This window comes from Mesocricetus auratus, unplaced genomic scaffold (assembly GCF_017639785.1).
Source record: "Mesocricetus auratus isolate SY011 unplaced genomic scaffold, BCM_Maur_2.0 Super-Scaffold_6730, whole genome shotgun sequence".
Taxonomy (NCBI): domain Eukaryota; kingdom Metazoa; phylum Chordata; class Mammalia; order Rodentia; family Cricetidae; genus Mesocricetus; species Mesocricetus auratus.
This window is the reverse complement of record NW_024429184.1, coordinates 14295553-14309498: the sequence shown is the minus strand read 5'-3', so window position 1 is coordinate 14309498 and position 13946 is coordinate 14295553. Positions and strand designations below refer to the sequence as shown.

At 44.9% G+C, this 13946-nt stretch overlaps 1 protein-coding gene across 5 annotated transcripts in view; it reads left to right on the top strand.

Annotated features, from left to right (window-relative positions):
• The window catches only part of Frmpd1 (FERM and PDZ domain containing 1), a 169977-nt gene that overhangs the window by 134170 nt on the left and 21861 nt on the right, over positions 1-13946 (top strand). For all 5 annotated transcript variants that reach the window (XM_021232300.2, XM_021232301.2, XM_005078749.3 and 2 more), the window contains exons 6-7: positions 8592-8699; positions 12947-13042. In XM_021232300.2, the coding sequence (XP_021087959.1) occupies positions 8592-8699; positions 12947-13042 (204 nt within the window). The remainder of the gene's footprint in view (positions 1-8591; positions 8700-12946; positions 13043-13946) is intronic.

The window sequence follows — 13946 nt, the reverse complement described above, 5'->3', positions numbered from 1 at the left end:
TGAAGAATGAGAAAAGAAGGAGAGAGTACACCAGGGGCCAGCCACCCAGCTACCCAGCCAGCCACCCAGCTACACAGCCAGCCACCCAGCTACACAGCCAGCCAGAATAAGAAGTAAAGAAAGGTATATAGAATATAGAAAGGTAAAAGTCCAGAGCCAAAAGGCATACAGGATAATTTAAGAAAAGCTGTCTAGAAATAAGCTAAGCTAAGACTAAATATTCATAAGAAAGAATAAGCCTTTGTGCTTTGCTTTGGAGCTCAGTGGTGGACTCACAAAGAGGCAAAGGAGTAAACAAACCAAAAACAAACAAACAAAAGACCACAGCCCTCCCCAATTAAAAAAAAAAAAGCATATATGTGTGGATGTGGAGGCTTACACTTACAAAACCAGCACTCAGGGGACTGAAGCAAGAGGACCAAATGCTTGAGGCCAACCTGGGCTCCAGAGCAAACTCCAGGCTCTCTTGGGTTATATATGAGACCCTATTGAAAATACACAAAACAAAATTTTAAAGCTATAAAGGTTCCTTTTCATGAATATAATCTAAAATAAAAACTAAGCTGGGTGTGGTGGCACAACATTTAATCCCAGTCCTCAGAAGGAGAGGAAGGGGGGTCTGTGAGTTCAAAGCCAGCCTGGTCTCCATAGTGAGTTCTAGGACAGCCAGGGTTTCATGGAAAAAAAATCAAGTCTCAAAACAACAATAATAAAATTACTATGTGTTGAAACTGTGATCAGAGTAAAATTCATAGTCTTAGCTGTTTTTACTACTTAAAAAGGAAAAACATCAACTAAGCATTTGGTGAAAAGAAGTTGGAGGAAAAAAATAAAACTAGTAAGACAACTAAGTGTGGTGGTGCACGAAAATGTCTCAGGTCATAAGTTCAAGGCTACATACTCAGATGAAGACCAAGCTGGGCTACGCGAGTTCCTGCCTCAATAAACCCACCAACTAAAATGATTAAGGAAAATAATAAAAATCGCTGGGCGTTGGTGGCACACTCCTTTAATCCCAACACTTGGGAGGCAGAGGCAGGTGGATCTCTGTGAGTTCGAGGCCAGCCTGGTCTACAGAGTGAGTGCCGGGATAGGCTCCAAAGCTACAGAGAAACCCTGTCTCAAACAAAAAAGAATAAAAATCAAAGTCTACATCTTGTAGTGAATCCTCCTGCCTCAGCCTCCTGAGTGCTGGTGTTATAAGTGTGTATGACCATGCTTAACATTTTTTAAATAGTTGGGATACAGGCAGCCTTATCACATACCATATAGTGTTATAGAATATATATTGTTGTCATGCCTGATGGCCTGAGTTCAGCGCCTGGGACCTAGATAGTGAAAGGAAAGAGCCATTGTGTGTGCAGACAATAAGTAAATGTAATTTTAAATAAATAAAAATTAGAGGTAAACAACATGGATGGGTTGATGGTCAGACCATGGACTGTTGAAGAATTTCCTGTGTATATGGGAGCAGGAAGAAGCATAGTGGAAGAAATGGCCCTTTAGTTATTTAACTTTTTGTGGTCCAAGCATTCCATAAATGAAGAACCAGTCTCCTCTCCTTGTTCAACAAGTGTTTTCTTATTTCTTGAGAACGGGGGGGGGGAATCACCCAATTAGGATTAAAATGTTTGCTATAAATATGACAAGCTGAATGTTCCATGCATACTAAATGGAGGCTTTTCTGTTCTGACCAGAGTCTGTCTGTGAAATAAGGTAAACCCAATACAAAAATGGAATGGCTAATCAGAGTAAATAACAGTGCAGGTGGTAAGCCATTCTTTTTATTTAGCTTATTATCATCTCAATGGGAAGCATCTTAATCTTAATTAGGTGGGGTTTCCCACAGCAATTCCATGAAATGGGCAAAGTAAAGTACTTGGTTCTATGAGGCAGAGAATGGCACGTGGCTATATTCCTTAAAACCGAAAAGTAGAGAAGGGAAAAAAAGTCTATGTCCTAGTGCCAGACTTTCCAGGTAGAATGTGAGTACCACACTCAGGAGAATCTAATTCTGGCCACCAGGACTCTTGAGAAATGCCCTGACCATACACTGACCTCCCGGGCCTCCATCAGAAGTGATCCAAAGCATTTCACAGACATGGCAACATAAGCAGACATGACTTGCTTCAACAAGGAGGGTTGATATTGCTGTGGACATGGTACATTATTGGGATCCTCAAGTAATTTAAACTAGGAATTATAAAATCCAAAGCTAGGACATTAATTTCTATTTCTCACAGCTAGGGCCCAGAACTTATGGGAAAATATAGTCTGGCTTAAAATTTGCATTTTAAAAAGTTATCATTGTTATTTTTCTTAAGTTGTGTGTCCAGGTATGTGCCTGTATGTGGGTTTGTGTACATGAGTGTGTGCCCAAGGGAGCTGGAAGAGAAGTAATGGTGGCAGTTATGAGCCACCTGATGTGGGTGCTAGGAATTGAACTCCGGCTCTCTGCAGAGTAGCACAAATTCTTTTGTTATTTCTGAGACAGGGTCTCACTATGTGGCTGTGACTGTCCTGGAACTCTATGTAGACCAGGCTGGTCTTTAAGTCAAAGAGATCTGCCTATCTCTCTTCCAATTGTTGGGATTAAAGGTGTGCAACACAGAGACTAATGGTGGCCCAGACTTTTAACCACTGAGCCATCTCCTCAACCCCAAGTCTGAATTCTTATATCAATTACATTAATTATTTTAGTATTAACATGTTACATAATTTTCACCAGAAGGAAATCCAACAAACAACAAAGCAGACTATACTCATTATCCACCACTTTGCCCATTGTGTAACACCCAGAGTTCAACGGGGTTGGGTTTATTTCTAGGAAGTCAGACTCCAGAACCCACACTTACTTACTAAGATGATTCTGTTTGGCCTTCATACACCCTGCTGTTTTCATAAGATAATATTGAGTACTGTTTTGTCACCCTTGGCAAGGGTGCTGCAAAGGTAGGAAATAACTTTTCAGCTAGTCATTTTTAAGATTCTTTTCATAAAGAAAAAGCAGGAGTTCCCTTTTGTAAAGAGAAGCCTTCCTGCCAGCCTGGTTCCAGAGCCGCATCAGTCCCAAATAAACACACAGGAGGCTGTATTAATTATGAAGCGGTTGGCCTTGCTTGTTTTTTTTTTTTTTTCGAGACAGGGTTTCTCTGTGGCTTTGGAGGCTGTCCTGGAACTCACGTTGTAGACTAGGCTGGCCTCAAACTCACAGAGATCCGCCTCCCTCTGCCTCCCAAGTGCTGGGATTACAGGCGTGCACTACCAACGCCCGGCGCCTTGCTAGCTCTGACTTAAGTATTTATCCCATAATTGTTAATCTAAGTATTTCTCTTACCGGAGAACTTTCCGGGCTTCTTACCCCTATGGCAGTTACATCTTGACTCCCTGTGTTTCTCCTACCCAGAATCCTCCTCAACTCCTAGTCCCACCTATCTTGCTTCCCTATTGGCCAACAGTGCTTTATTGACATATACACAGGACTTCCCCAACACCCTTTGGAGTTCTTAGTTTTATTTATAAAAGAATTTAACAATGGATTCTGATGGAAGCACAAGAACGATTTTGTTAGCATTGAAAAGTCCTGGGGCAAGCATGCTGCAAACTCAGCAGCACCTAGAGGAGGAGCATGGAGGAGGGAGGGGGGAAAGCCATACCACTGAAGCTGGCATGGCGTCAAACACAGGGCCGCCAGGCAGATAATGGCAGGGAGGGAGGCTTGGAGAAAGAGTAAGGGAACCTCAACATTGCAAAGTGTTAAAGAAAGCATGCCTAGAAAAGGAAAAGGAAGCAGTGCTCTTCCTGAGGGCAGACTACATCCCTCACAAGCTTGCCTCCAGTGGGCTGTGTCATTAGGGGCAGGGATTCTGGGAGGGAAAAAGAACAGTATCTCATTAAAGAGCTGATTATACTAGCTTGTTAGTGTGGCTTAAGGTGAGCATCCCTTTCCTAGGTGGTCCCTTAGCCAGAGTGATTAAACCAGCCCAACTGGAACTTAGGTCTACACAGCCCAGAGAGTCCATTCTCTTGACCAGCAATTTCTCTCTCTCTCTCTCTCTCTCTCTCTCTCTCTCTCTCTCTCTCTCTCTCTCTCTCTCTCTCTCTCTCTCTCTCTCTCTCTCTCTCTCTCTCTCTCTCTCTCTCTCTCTCTCCCCCTTCCTCCTCCCTCTTTCTTCTTTCTTTCTTTCATTCTGTTTTTTTTTGAGACAGGATTTCTCTGTGTAGCCTTGGCTCCTGAGTGCTGCATTAAAGGAGTGTACCATGCAGGGCAGAGGCAGAGGCAGGCAGATCTCTGTGAGTTCAAAGTCAGCCAGGTCTGCAGAGTGTGTTCCAGGAAAGGTTCCAAAGCTACAGAGAAACCCTGTCTCAAAAAAAAATACACCACCACCACAGTTTTTTTTCTCCTCTAACACTTTTAAACATTAACTCTGTAACAAAAACACACATTTTATCAGTGAACCTAGGAAGAGTTCAGAAGTCCTAGGAAAAATGGTAGTTCACATTCTTCAAATTGTTCCTTTAAAATATCAATGCACGTTATACAGGTGGTTTGCAGAGTATAACTGATGTCAGGTTTGCAGTGCTGACATGCAGATGTGAGAACACAGGAGCCGCCATGTGACCCATGTGGGCTTCTCCATGACAGATGATGGTGCAGTCTTTCTCAATGCAGCTCTGTTTCCTTGTTCCTCCCACTGACTAGTTCAAACAGTCTATTTTGTCTGAGATAACTCATCTGAGATTTGGAAGCATGGCTTTTGTGTCTTCAAGTGGAACCATTACTTCTCACAGGTGTGCTTTTATGACTTTTCACTCTGGCGATGGTTTTCTAGATGGATTACAATTTTGTAGTGATCTTTTCTGTGGTAGCTTGAATGTAATTGGCCCCAATAGGCTCATAGAGAGTAGCACTATTAGGAGATGTGGCTTTGTTGAAGTAGGTGTGGCCTTGATGGAGGAAGTGTGTCACAACGGGGACGAGCTTTGAGGTCTCCTTTGCTCAAGCTTCACTTAATGTGACACTCAGTTCACTTCCTGTTGCCTGCAGATCAAGATGTAGGGCTCTCAGCTCCTTCTCTATCACCACGTCACACCATGATGACACTGAACTAAACCTCTGAGAACAGAAGTCACCCCAATTAAACACTCTTCCTTTATAAGAGTTGCCGTGAGCCGGGCATTGGTGGTGCACGCCTTTAATCCTAGCACACGGGAGGCAGAGAAAGGCGGATCTCTGTGAGTTCGAGGCCAGCCTGGTCTACAGATCGAGTTCCAGGACAGCCTCCAAAACAATACAGAGAAACCCTGTCTCGAAAAACCAAAAAAAAAAAAAAAATGAGTTGCCGTGGCCATGGTGTCTCTCCACAGCAATAGAAGCCATCACTAAGACACTGCAAATGGTGTCACCCAGAAAAGTCCCTGGTTCCACCAACGGCCAAAGAGTGCTCCTGGGAATGAAGGGTCGCTTCTGATGTGCGCCAGGAATGCTACTGGAGCTCGGGAATGGATTAACACTTGGCCAATCACACTGTTGCCTTGGGTGAGGTTTGTGGTCAGCGAAAACACTGAGCTGGTTTTCAAATGAATAGCTTCTCAGCTAAGTCTACCATCCCGTGCTTGTCCAATTGATTTTCCCCCCTCGGAGTCACACTTCCTATTAATCCCTGTCAGGTCATGCTGCCTTCGCTGGTGTTTTGGCTGTGCTTTTACAGTCCTAAGACTAAAAGGCTTATTTGTACAGTTGCCAACTATAATCATCGTTCTTTCTTGTCAAGAAGCCTCCTCCACTTCTGGTTCTCAGGCAGCTAATTTTCTTTAACATATTCCAGCTCTGGGCCTAACTCTTAGGAGGTTGCCCACCCTTGTGTAAGGGACAGTGATTTCCTCATATAGATCCCTGCTCTCTCTCTCCCTCTCTTCTGCTCTGTCCCTGGTTGCGCCATCTTCTCGTCTTTAGTGGTGCCACTTCCCTGATGCTTTGAACACTCACTGTTGACAGCCCTGTCCCTCTATGCCCTGGCTCATGGATTTTCCTGGCCTTTGACTCATCGCTTCTCCTGGTTCTCATAGATCTCATTCAGTTTTTGTTGATGACGTCTTATGATGCTGCAACGATAAATGGCACACTTATTGAAAAGTATAAGTAAGTATTTATTGTAGAAATTACTCACAAGGGAAAAACACGCAACCCAGATGAGTATTTTTCCGCCGCCAAACTGGAAGCCAGAAAGAGGGCCAGAGGTTCTGCTGCTCAGTCTTTTATTCTTTCCTCCGTACACGCCCCTAGCCATGCCCAAAAGTGGGCCTACGTCTGTATACGTCTTTAGTCACGCCGAGTTGCTTAGATAGAAATCAGGACTTATAGCTAAGTTTTATATCCCTTGTCTAACAGGAACAAAGCCCTGGGTTTGATCCCCAACACAGAAAAGAATGGAAAGGAAAGAAAGAACTATTTAGAGTGCAAATAAACCATTGCTGAGTCCACCTAATGGCACTGTGCATCTGGCCTTTTCCTCAGTGGGGTTGTGGGAGTGATTAAATGCTTTGCAAGATGAAGGAATTCTGCCATATCCACAGGACCTTGGCCATCGATCTAGAATGCTCTCTTCTAAAGAGAAATAAACTCAGTTGGCTCTGACTCGTCCTTGGTAACTCCTTAGTTGTCAGTGATCAGTGTCCAAAACTTGTTGCACGTCTCAGATTTTTAGGAAGAATTAACAATAGGCTTTCCAGCATGTGCTTTTCTGAATCTTTGGTGTTTGTTGTAGAGAGCTTGACAATGGCCATCTGTAGTCTTTAAGTATGTCTTCTGTTCTCTGATCTTGAGCACTGCCAACTGTGGCATATTCTGGTTCCATGAGAGCACCTAGATTCACCTGGATATGAGTCTTAAACTTACTCAAGTAGTCTAATCATCTCATCACTAGTTTTGGATTTCAACTTTTTCTTTTCCTGTTTCATTTATTCTTTCAGATTGGAAAACCAAAAATTTCTCCATGCCTTTCCTCCTGGGAACAGAGCATCTTTCTTCTCATGCTAGAGTTCTTGTTACCGTTGTGGTTTGAAAGCAAGCTATGTCTCTGAGATGCCAAATCACAGTTTTATGTCCCGTCACACCAAGTAACATCACAATTGTCGGTTTCAGGGTCATTTGTTCATTTCATGTACTTCATGCATTGATGTGTTGGTATCTAAGGCCATGAACTTTCAGCAAGTTCACCATTGCTGTTACGTATCTCTTCCCTCAGCTACATAGAACATGGCCCAGAGTGCCATCTTGGGATCCTTTTTTTGTTTGTTTGTTTGTTTGTTTGGTTTTTTTTTTGGTTTTTTGAGACAGGGTTTCTCTGTGTAGCTTTGGAGCCTGTCCTGGCACTAGCTCTGTAAACCAGGCTGGCCTCGAACTCACAGAGATCTACCGGCCTCTGCCTCCCGAATGCTGGAATTAAAAGCATGTGCCACCACCGCCCGGCCATCTTGGGATTCTTATACACTACAGACACCCTAAAGGTTGGCCTGAAAGACCATCTACAATGGTGAAGGGAAGGTGGGGTGCTAACTGGGAAATACTCCATTGAGCAGGAATAGCATGTCCTGTTGGTCTGATTCATATAAGACACTGCTAAAGTCTCACAGTTTGACCTGATAAGATCTCTGTAAGGGTCTGTCATTGAATCATATCAACTAATGTGAGTCTTTCTACTTCTGGAGGAGGGGTGTGCCAGTCACATGCCACAGAGGCCAGAGCATCAGGGAACTCTGCGTAGCTCCCGTGTGTGCATGGAAAGAGTGAAATTCAGAGAAAGTTCAAGAAAGCCAAAGTCATCTGCTTAGCATGTGCATGTGTGCACATGGAGACCAAAGGGGCTTGGGTTCAGGCTTTGTTACCTAAGAGCTAGGACCTGAACTCCAGTCCTAATGATTTCATGATTGCACAGCAAGCACTTTTATCGTGGGACATCTACATACATGCGCACACACACACACACACACACACACACACACACACACACACACACGCACATACACGCACACACACCATACTCTTAGGAATTTGTGTTTGATGTGTTCACAACTCCTGAGGTAGCACTCGAGTTGGATTTCAGGTCTACCTGAGTCTTCTTTGTCTTCATTGTGTTACCACTAGTGTGCTGCCATTTGGAATTTCCAACTGTTCAAACACACAAGAACGCTGTCTAGGTTGGATTCCTTAGATTCTAGGAAAAGAAGTCGTTAAACAGGGTACCCTCCTTTTGTGTGGGCTTGAATGAATCTGTAGCAGCCATGAGGCTGTTTTACTTTGTTTTGTATTTTTTTAAGAAATAAGAAGATGAACCAGGCGTTGTTGGCGCACGCCTTTAATCCCAGCATTCGGGAGGCAGAGGCAGGCAGATCTCTGTGAGTTTGAGGCCAGCCTGGTCTACAGAGCCAGTGCCAGGACAGGCTCCAAAGCAATACAGAGAAACCCTGTCTCGAAAAACCAAAAAAAAAAAAAAAAAAAAAAAAAGGAGAAAGAAAGAAAAAGAAATGAGAAGATGAAAACAGTTTTATGAATGTGCTGTTCCAAAGTGTGTCATGTTAACATCTTCCAGGGTGTCCCCAAGTCATCCTTCTTGACTGAAGAGAAGCGGGCCCGGCTGAAGACCAACCCTGTGAAGGTGCACTTTGCTGAGGAAGTGCTGGTCAGTGGGCACAGCCAGGTGAGGTCACTGGTCAGAGATGGGAGTGCTTGCTCAAGTGGACAGCTGTCTTCTAGCATGTTCCTCTCCGAAACTCTGGAATCTTCCAAAAGAATGCAGTTGCTGGAGGCTTAGTGTGCTTCCTCCATGAGGTGCCTGCAGACCCTGAACCAGGAAAGCTGGTGTGGCCTGGGTTGTGGGTGGGATGAGGGACAAGCCCTGAGTGTGGCTGCCTGGTATTCACCAGCTCCGCTCTCCTGCTGTGAAATTCCTACTGATTGCAGTTCTCATTCTGTATGAGCTTATACTTGAATGGAAATATTGGTATATTGCTAATAATTATGATGGTAGCTAGGACTGCTGTTTTGATTTTTTAAGAGCTCAATGTCTGTTGATAAGAGCCCAATATCTTACTGAAACATCTGCTATGAACTGTAAATCTTTCTGTGTCTAATCCTAATCATCACCTTATCCTGCAAAGGAGGAACTGTAACAAAAGAAGAAACAGACTTAGATTAACAGAGTTAACTGTTAAATCACACAGTAAAAAAGACAGGAGCCTGGGTCTATGTGGCTTCACTTTTGCTTTTTCCTAGACATGTTCTCTAGTCCTTTTTGATATAGAAAGATCCAGGGTTGATAGGAAAAGGCTGGGAGTGTGGTGTCAGAAAACGTTTGTTAAGGGAAAGCTGGACCTTCAGACTGATTCAAGATTTATTTTATTCTTATGTATGTGTATGTATCTGTCTGTGTGCAGTGTGTGTGTGTGTCTGTGTCTGTGTGCAGTGTGTGTGTATGTGCATGTGTGCTCGTAGAAGTCAGAAGAGGGCATTGGATCTTCTGAAGCTGAAGTTTCAGTGGTGAGCAACCTGGGGTACTGAGAACTGAACTCAGGTCCTCTGCAAAGAGCAACAAATGTTCTTAACCACAGAACCATTTCCCAGCCTGAGGTTGATGTTTTTAATATGGATTTATTGATTAAAGACACATTTACTCATAATGTGTAAAATGCCTGATAACCTTTGCCATTCTGAATCTAGCAATCAGTATAAGATTTTAACAATGTCAAGTCTAAACTTTTGTCATCCAGAGAAATTGAAGGAATGGGGTCCATGGCCATTTAAACAAAAGATCCAGTTGCCCTGGTCTATGTGTATTCTCTTTATTTTCTCTCTGCCCTGCTATATCTTCAGTTAGACCTGAGAGAAAAGGGTACTCTTGTTCAGGAAGGGACCAATGGAGGCCTACAGCATCAAGCAGTAACCTGGGTAGCTGCCTGCAGGCAATGATTTGTGTCTCAGTGTGTCGACACTTGTGAAAATGGATTGAGCCACTCTGAAGATTAAATTTAGATTCAACATGTGCATTCACTTAATCTTAGCCAAAAGGCCAAAAAGCGACCAACTTGTGCATTGCAGAGTACACTATCTGATGAATAGTGGGCTTAAGAAACAGCCCAGAGCAGAGAGAATGAAGGCACCACAGGTGTGGACCAGGGAACCTAGACTGTCACTTTAAAATGGCCATCGTCCCTAATCCCCTGGTGTCTATCCTAAAAACACAAGAGGACAAGTTTTGAGACCTGGACTGGTTATTGAACTGGTTAAGGCTTTTGTTGGGGGTGAGCAGTTTAGAGGATCAGGGATCCCCTGAAGTGTCTCTGGGAAGCTTGTGGGTTGGGATCCAAGAGCCGTTTATAGCCATCTGCCCAGACGTCCATGGATGAGACCGTGAACCAGTGAGTGCTGTCCTTCCTCACAAGCACGTGTAGAAGCTGATGACACTGGTTCAGCTCCTTTGTAAAGTGAGGAGACAGCTGTAAGGGCACACATCATTCTAAATCAGTGGTTCTCAACCTTCCCAACACTGCAGCCCTTTAATACAGTTCCTCGCGGTGTGGTGACCCCAGCCATAAATTGCCTCGTTGCTCCTCCATAACTAATTTTGTACTGTTATGAATCATAATGTGAATATCTGATCTGCAGGATATCTGATATTTGACTCCTGTGAAAGGCCATTTGACTCCACAGGGGTTGCAACCCACAGGTTGAGAATCGTGTTCTAGATTGCTCTAGAGGAGTAAAACTAAGCCTTGGAGTTGGGTCTGGCTTGGCTCATAGTTAAAAAGATGCAAAGGAAACTGTTACAAAGCGATGGAGGTGGTAAGCTGCCAGCTCATTAGCAAACGAGCACAAATCAGAAAAAAATGTCAGCCTGGATGCTGAGAAAAGAACCACAATCGTACACCCACAGGGGCTTTGTGAAATAGTTCATAAACTTATGGGGGAGGTGGGACAAGACACAACTCAGTGTCTGCCGTGAAATGTGGCCAAGACATCTCACGTCTGTAAATTTAGAATGTAAGGAAATTCAAATGCAGGAAATGCATATACTAAAAGATAGCTGTAGTATCGGTATTTTAAATAGTCAAACCAGAAAGATGTTGTGTGTCTAGAAGAGAGAGATGGTTATTTCAATTCTGATATTTCAGTTCCGTAGAATATTTTAAATCCTTTACAATAATAAATAGAAAGCCTACATAAAATTATATATGAAATGTTGAATAAGAATAAAAGAATGTAGAATTGGGCACAGTCTGTTTTTTCAGCTCTCTAAACTATGTATAAATTTAGATAAAATGGGAGAAGAGCTTTAAAGCAGAACAAATGGCGGGAGCTACATGATGTCAGGGCTGTATTTTTTTTTTGTCAGCCTTGTAAATCTCACATTATAACATACCAAGGCGAAAGGCCCACAGGTGGGAAATCCAAAATGAGATTCCCATACCCAGAGCCAGAATGCAAAATGAGAGCAGAGGGGGCTGCGTGAAGTCCCACAGCTTGGCTGAATGTGATTCGGTGTTGGAGCGTGTCTTAGCTAGGGTTTCTGTTGCTGTGATTAAACACCATGACCAAAAGCAGCTTGGAGAGGCAAGGGTTTACTTCAGTCTACAGCTCTACCACTGAGGGAAGTCAAGGCAGAAACCCAGGGCCTGAACCTGGGGACCGGAGCTGAAGCAGAAGCTGCTTCCTGTCAAGTTCCTTCCCCCGCCCCCCGCCCCCCGCCCCCCACCCCCCACCCCTCACCCTCCACCCCCCACCCCCGCCTGCTGAGCCTGCTTTCTTACACGCCTCAGAACCTCCTGCCCACTGGAGGAATGGGCGGGGCCCTCTCATGTCAATCATTAATGAAGAAAGTGTACTAAGGTCTTGTCTACTGTCAATCTGATGGAGGCGTTTTCTCAGTCGGGGTTCCTCTTCCCAGATAACTCCAGCTTGTGTCAAGTTGACAAAAAAATCAACCGGGGCAGAATATGACGCTATTCCTTACCTCCATAAATAAAAACACTGCATCCAAAAAATAAATAAATAACTGAGCTATGATAGTTCATGCTAGAAGACTCTAGAGTCTCATGGGGGAAATGCTGTCAGGTGTTTTTTGGTTTTTGTTTGTTTGCTTTGTTTTTTGTTTTGTTTGTTTTGGCAGGGGTGGAGTTGAGAAACTTCGTTGCCCAGTTGGGATTTCTCTCCAGAGTCTCCATAGAGATACATAGATAGCCATGGTAGTCCTGGTTCAAATCCTGGGAACTAGAGACTTTCTCACTGGTTCTCACTTAGTTTTATCTCGATTCAGAGGTCATTTAGATTCCCCCCAAATGCTGCCCTGCTCCCCTACTCCCAGGAATCCTGACTGGCATGGAGTTACTAAAGACTAGTCCTAACCCTCCACTCCTAGAGCCCTGTTAGAGGGGCAGGGTCCCTTCGAGAGGTGGTGGTTGGGGTCAGTGGAGGTACAGGGTTTCTCTCTCTGCCCCTGCGGATGCTTCATTGCCCAGCTCCAGCAGTAAAGCGGGGAGGGAGACGCTAAGGAAGCACCCGCTTCTGCTGCCACCCTCATTGCTCACCAGCCTCACATGGAAGGGTCTGAGGATCTCACAAGGCCCTATGTGAAGAGCACAGATGACAAATGTCAGTCGTCACTTTTCACATTGTGCTCCCTAAGGGTGGCAGCCAATAGACACACATCAGTGAATGGTTGTGAACCACTGGCCGGCTCCTGCAGTGCTCTCACAGGGCAAGCCTCACCCCTGCTTCCCCGCTACCCATGAGTCCCTGGACAAAGCAAATCTATCCTCCGTGCAGAAATTCCCAAATGCTAACAAGCAGCAATGGGCTCTCCAAAACTGGCAGTGCCAGGCAACTGGGGATTGGTATGCCAGGAGCCAGAAGAGTGTGTCAGTGACATAACACCACTCTTGTGTTTTCCAGGGGAACTCTCTGCTGTGCATGCCCAATGTGCTCAAGGTGTACCTGGAGAATGGACAGACCAAAGCTTTCAAGTTCGAGGCAAACACAACTGTGAAGGTATTAGCAGTAACCCTGAACCTTTCCTCCTTAGAGAAGTTGCTAGTTTGATGGCCTGACTGCCGGGCGGCTTGCCCTCTGTCTGACTTGGTGGCGTGCCCGCTGCAGTCTGAGTGCCCAGGACAAGGTATGTCCTGTGCTGTCTCACCTGCTCCCGCAGTCACCCACAAAGGAGGTGCTTTTGTCACTTCCCGCAGGGGAGGCTCTCAGGGTTCCGAGAGGCAAAGTAGCTTGTCCAAGGTCATATTACACCTCCTATGACTTCGCCCTTAACCAACGGGCTTCCCTGCCTCTTGTCTCTACCTCCACCTGCTACCCCAATACCAAATTAGCTAAACACCCTGTGAGAACAATCCTAGGCCCTTGCATGCTCTTATACATGATGAACTCTCCACTTGAGATTCTCTGAGAGGGGTGATTGAGCCTGGTAAAGGGCGGCAGGAGCCTTCAGTCAGCTTTACAGAGGGTGGGCGTCCCAGAAACTCCAGTCATTCAGAGCAAGGTAAAGCGAGGCTACAAGAGATGGGACAGGTAAGTCATGCATGCACCACATAGCTTGCCTCTCTCTCCTGCCGGCACATCAGCCCAGGCAAGGAAAAGGAAGTGCAGCCGAGCAGCTCTGAAGGGCAACCAAGATTTCCACAAGGGCAGACGGAGGATGAGGCGCACACCAGGAAAATGGCATTGTCAAGCGGAGCACGCAGGAAGGGGGTGTAGCCACGGAAGCCTCCATTGCCAGACAGCACTGCCCAGAGATAGGAGAAACGGCTCTAGTCGTTCATGAGCACAGAAGGAAGAGGTGTCAGAGGCTGCAGAGAGGAAGCAAACTATTTGAGTTGTTTTTAAAGCATTAAAAGCCATAAGAGCTGAGTGTGGTGAAACCTGCCTTTAATTCCAGCACTCA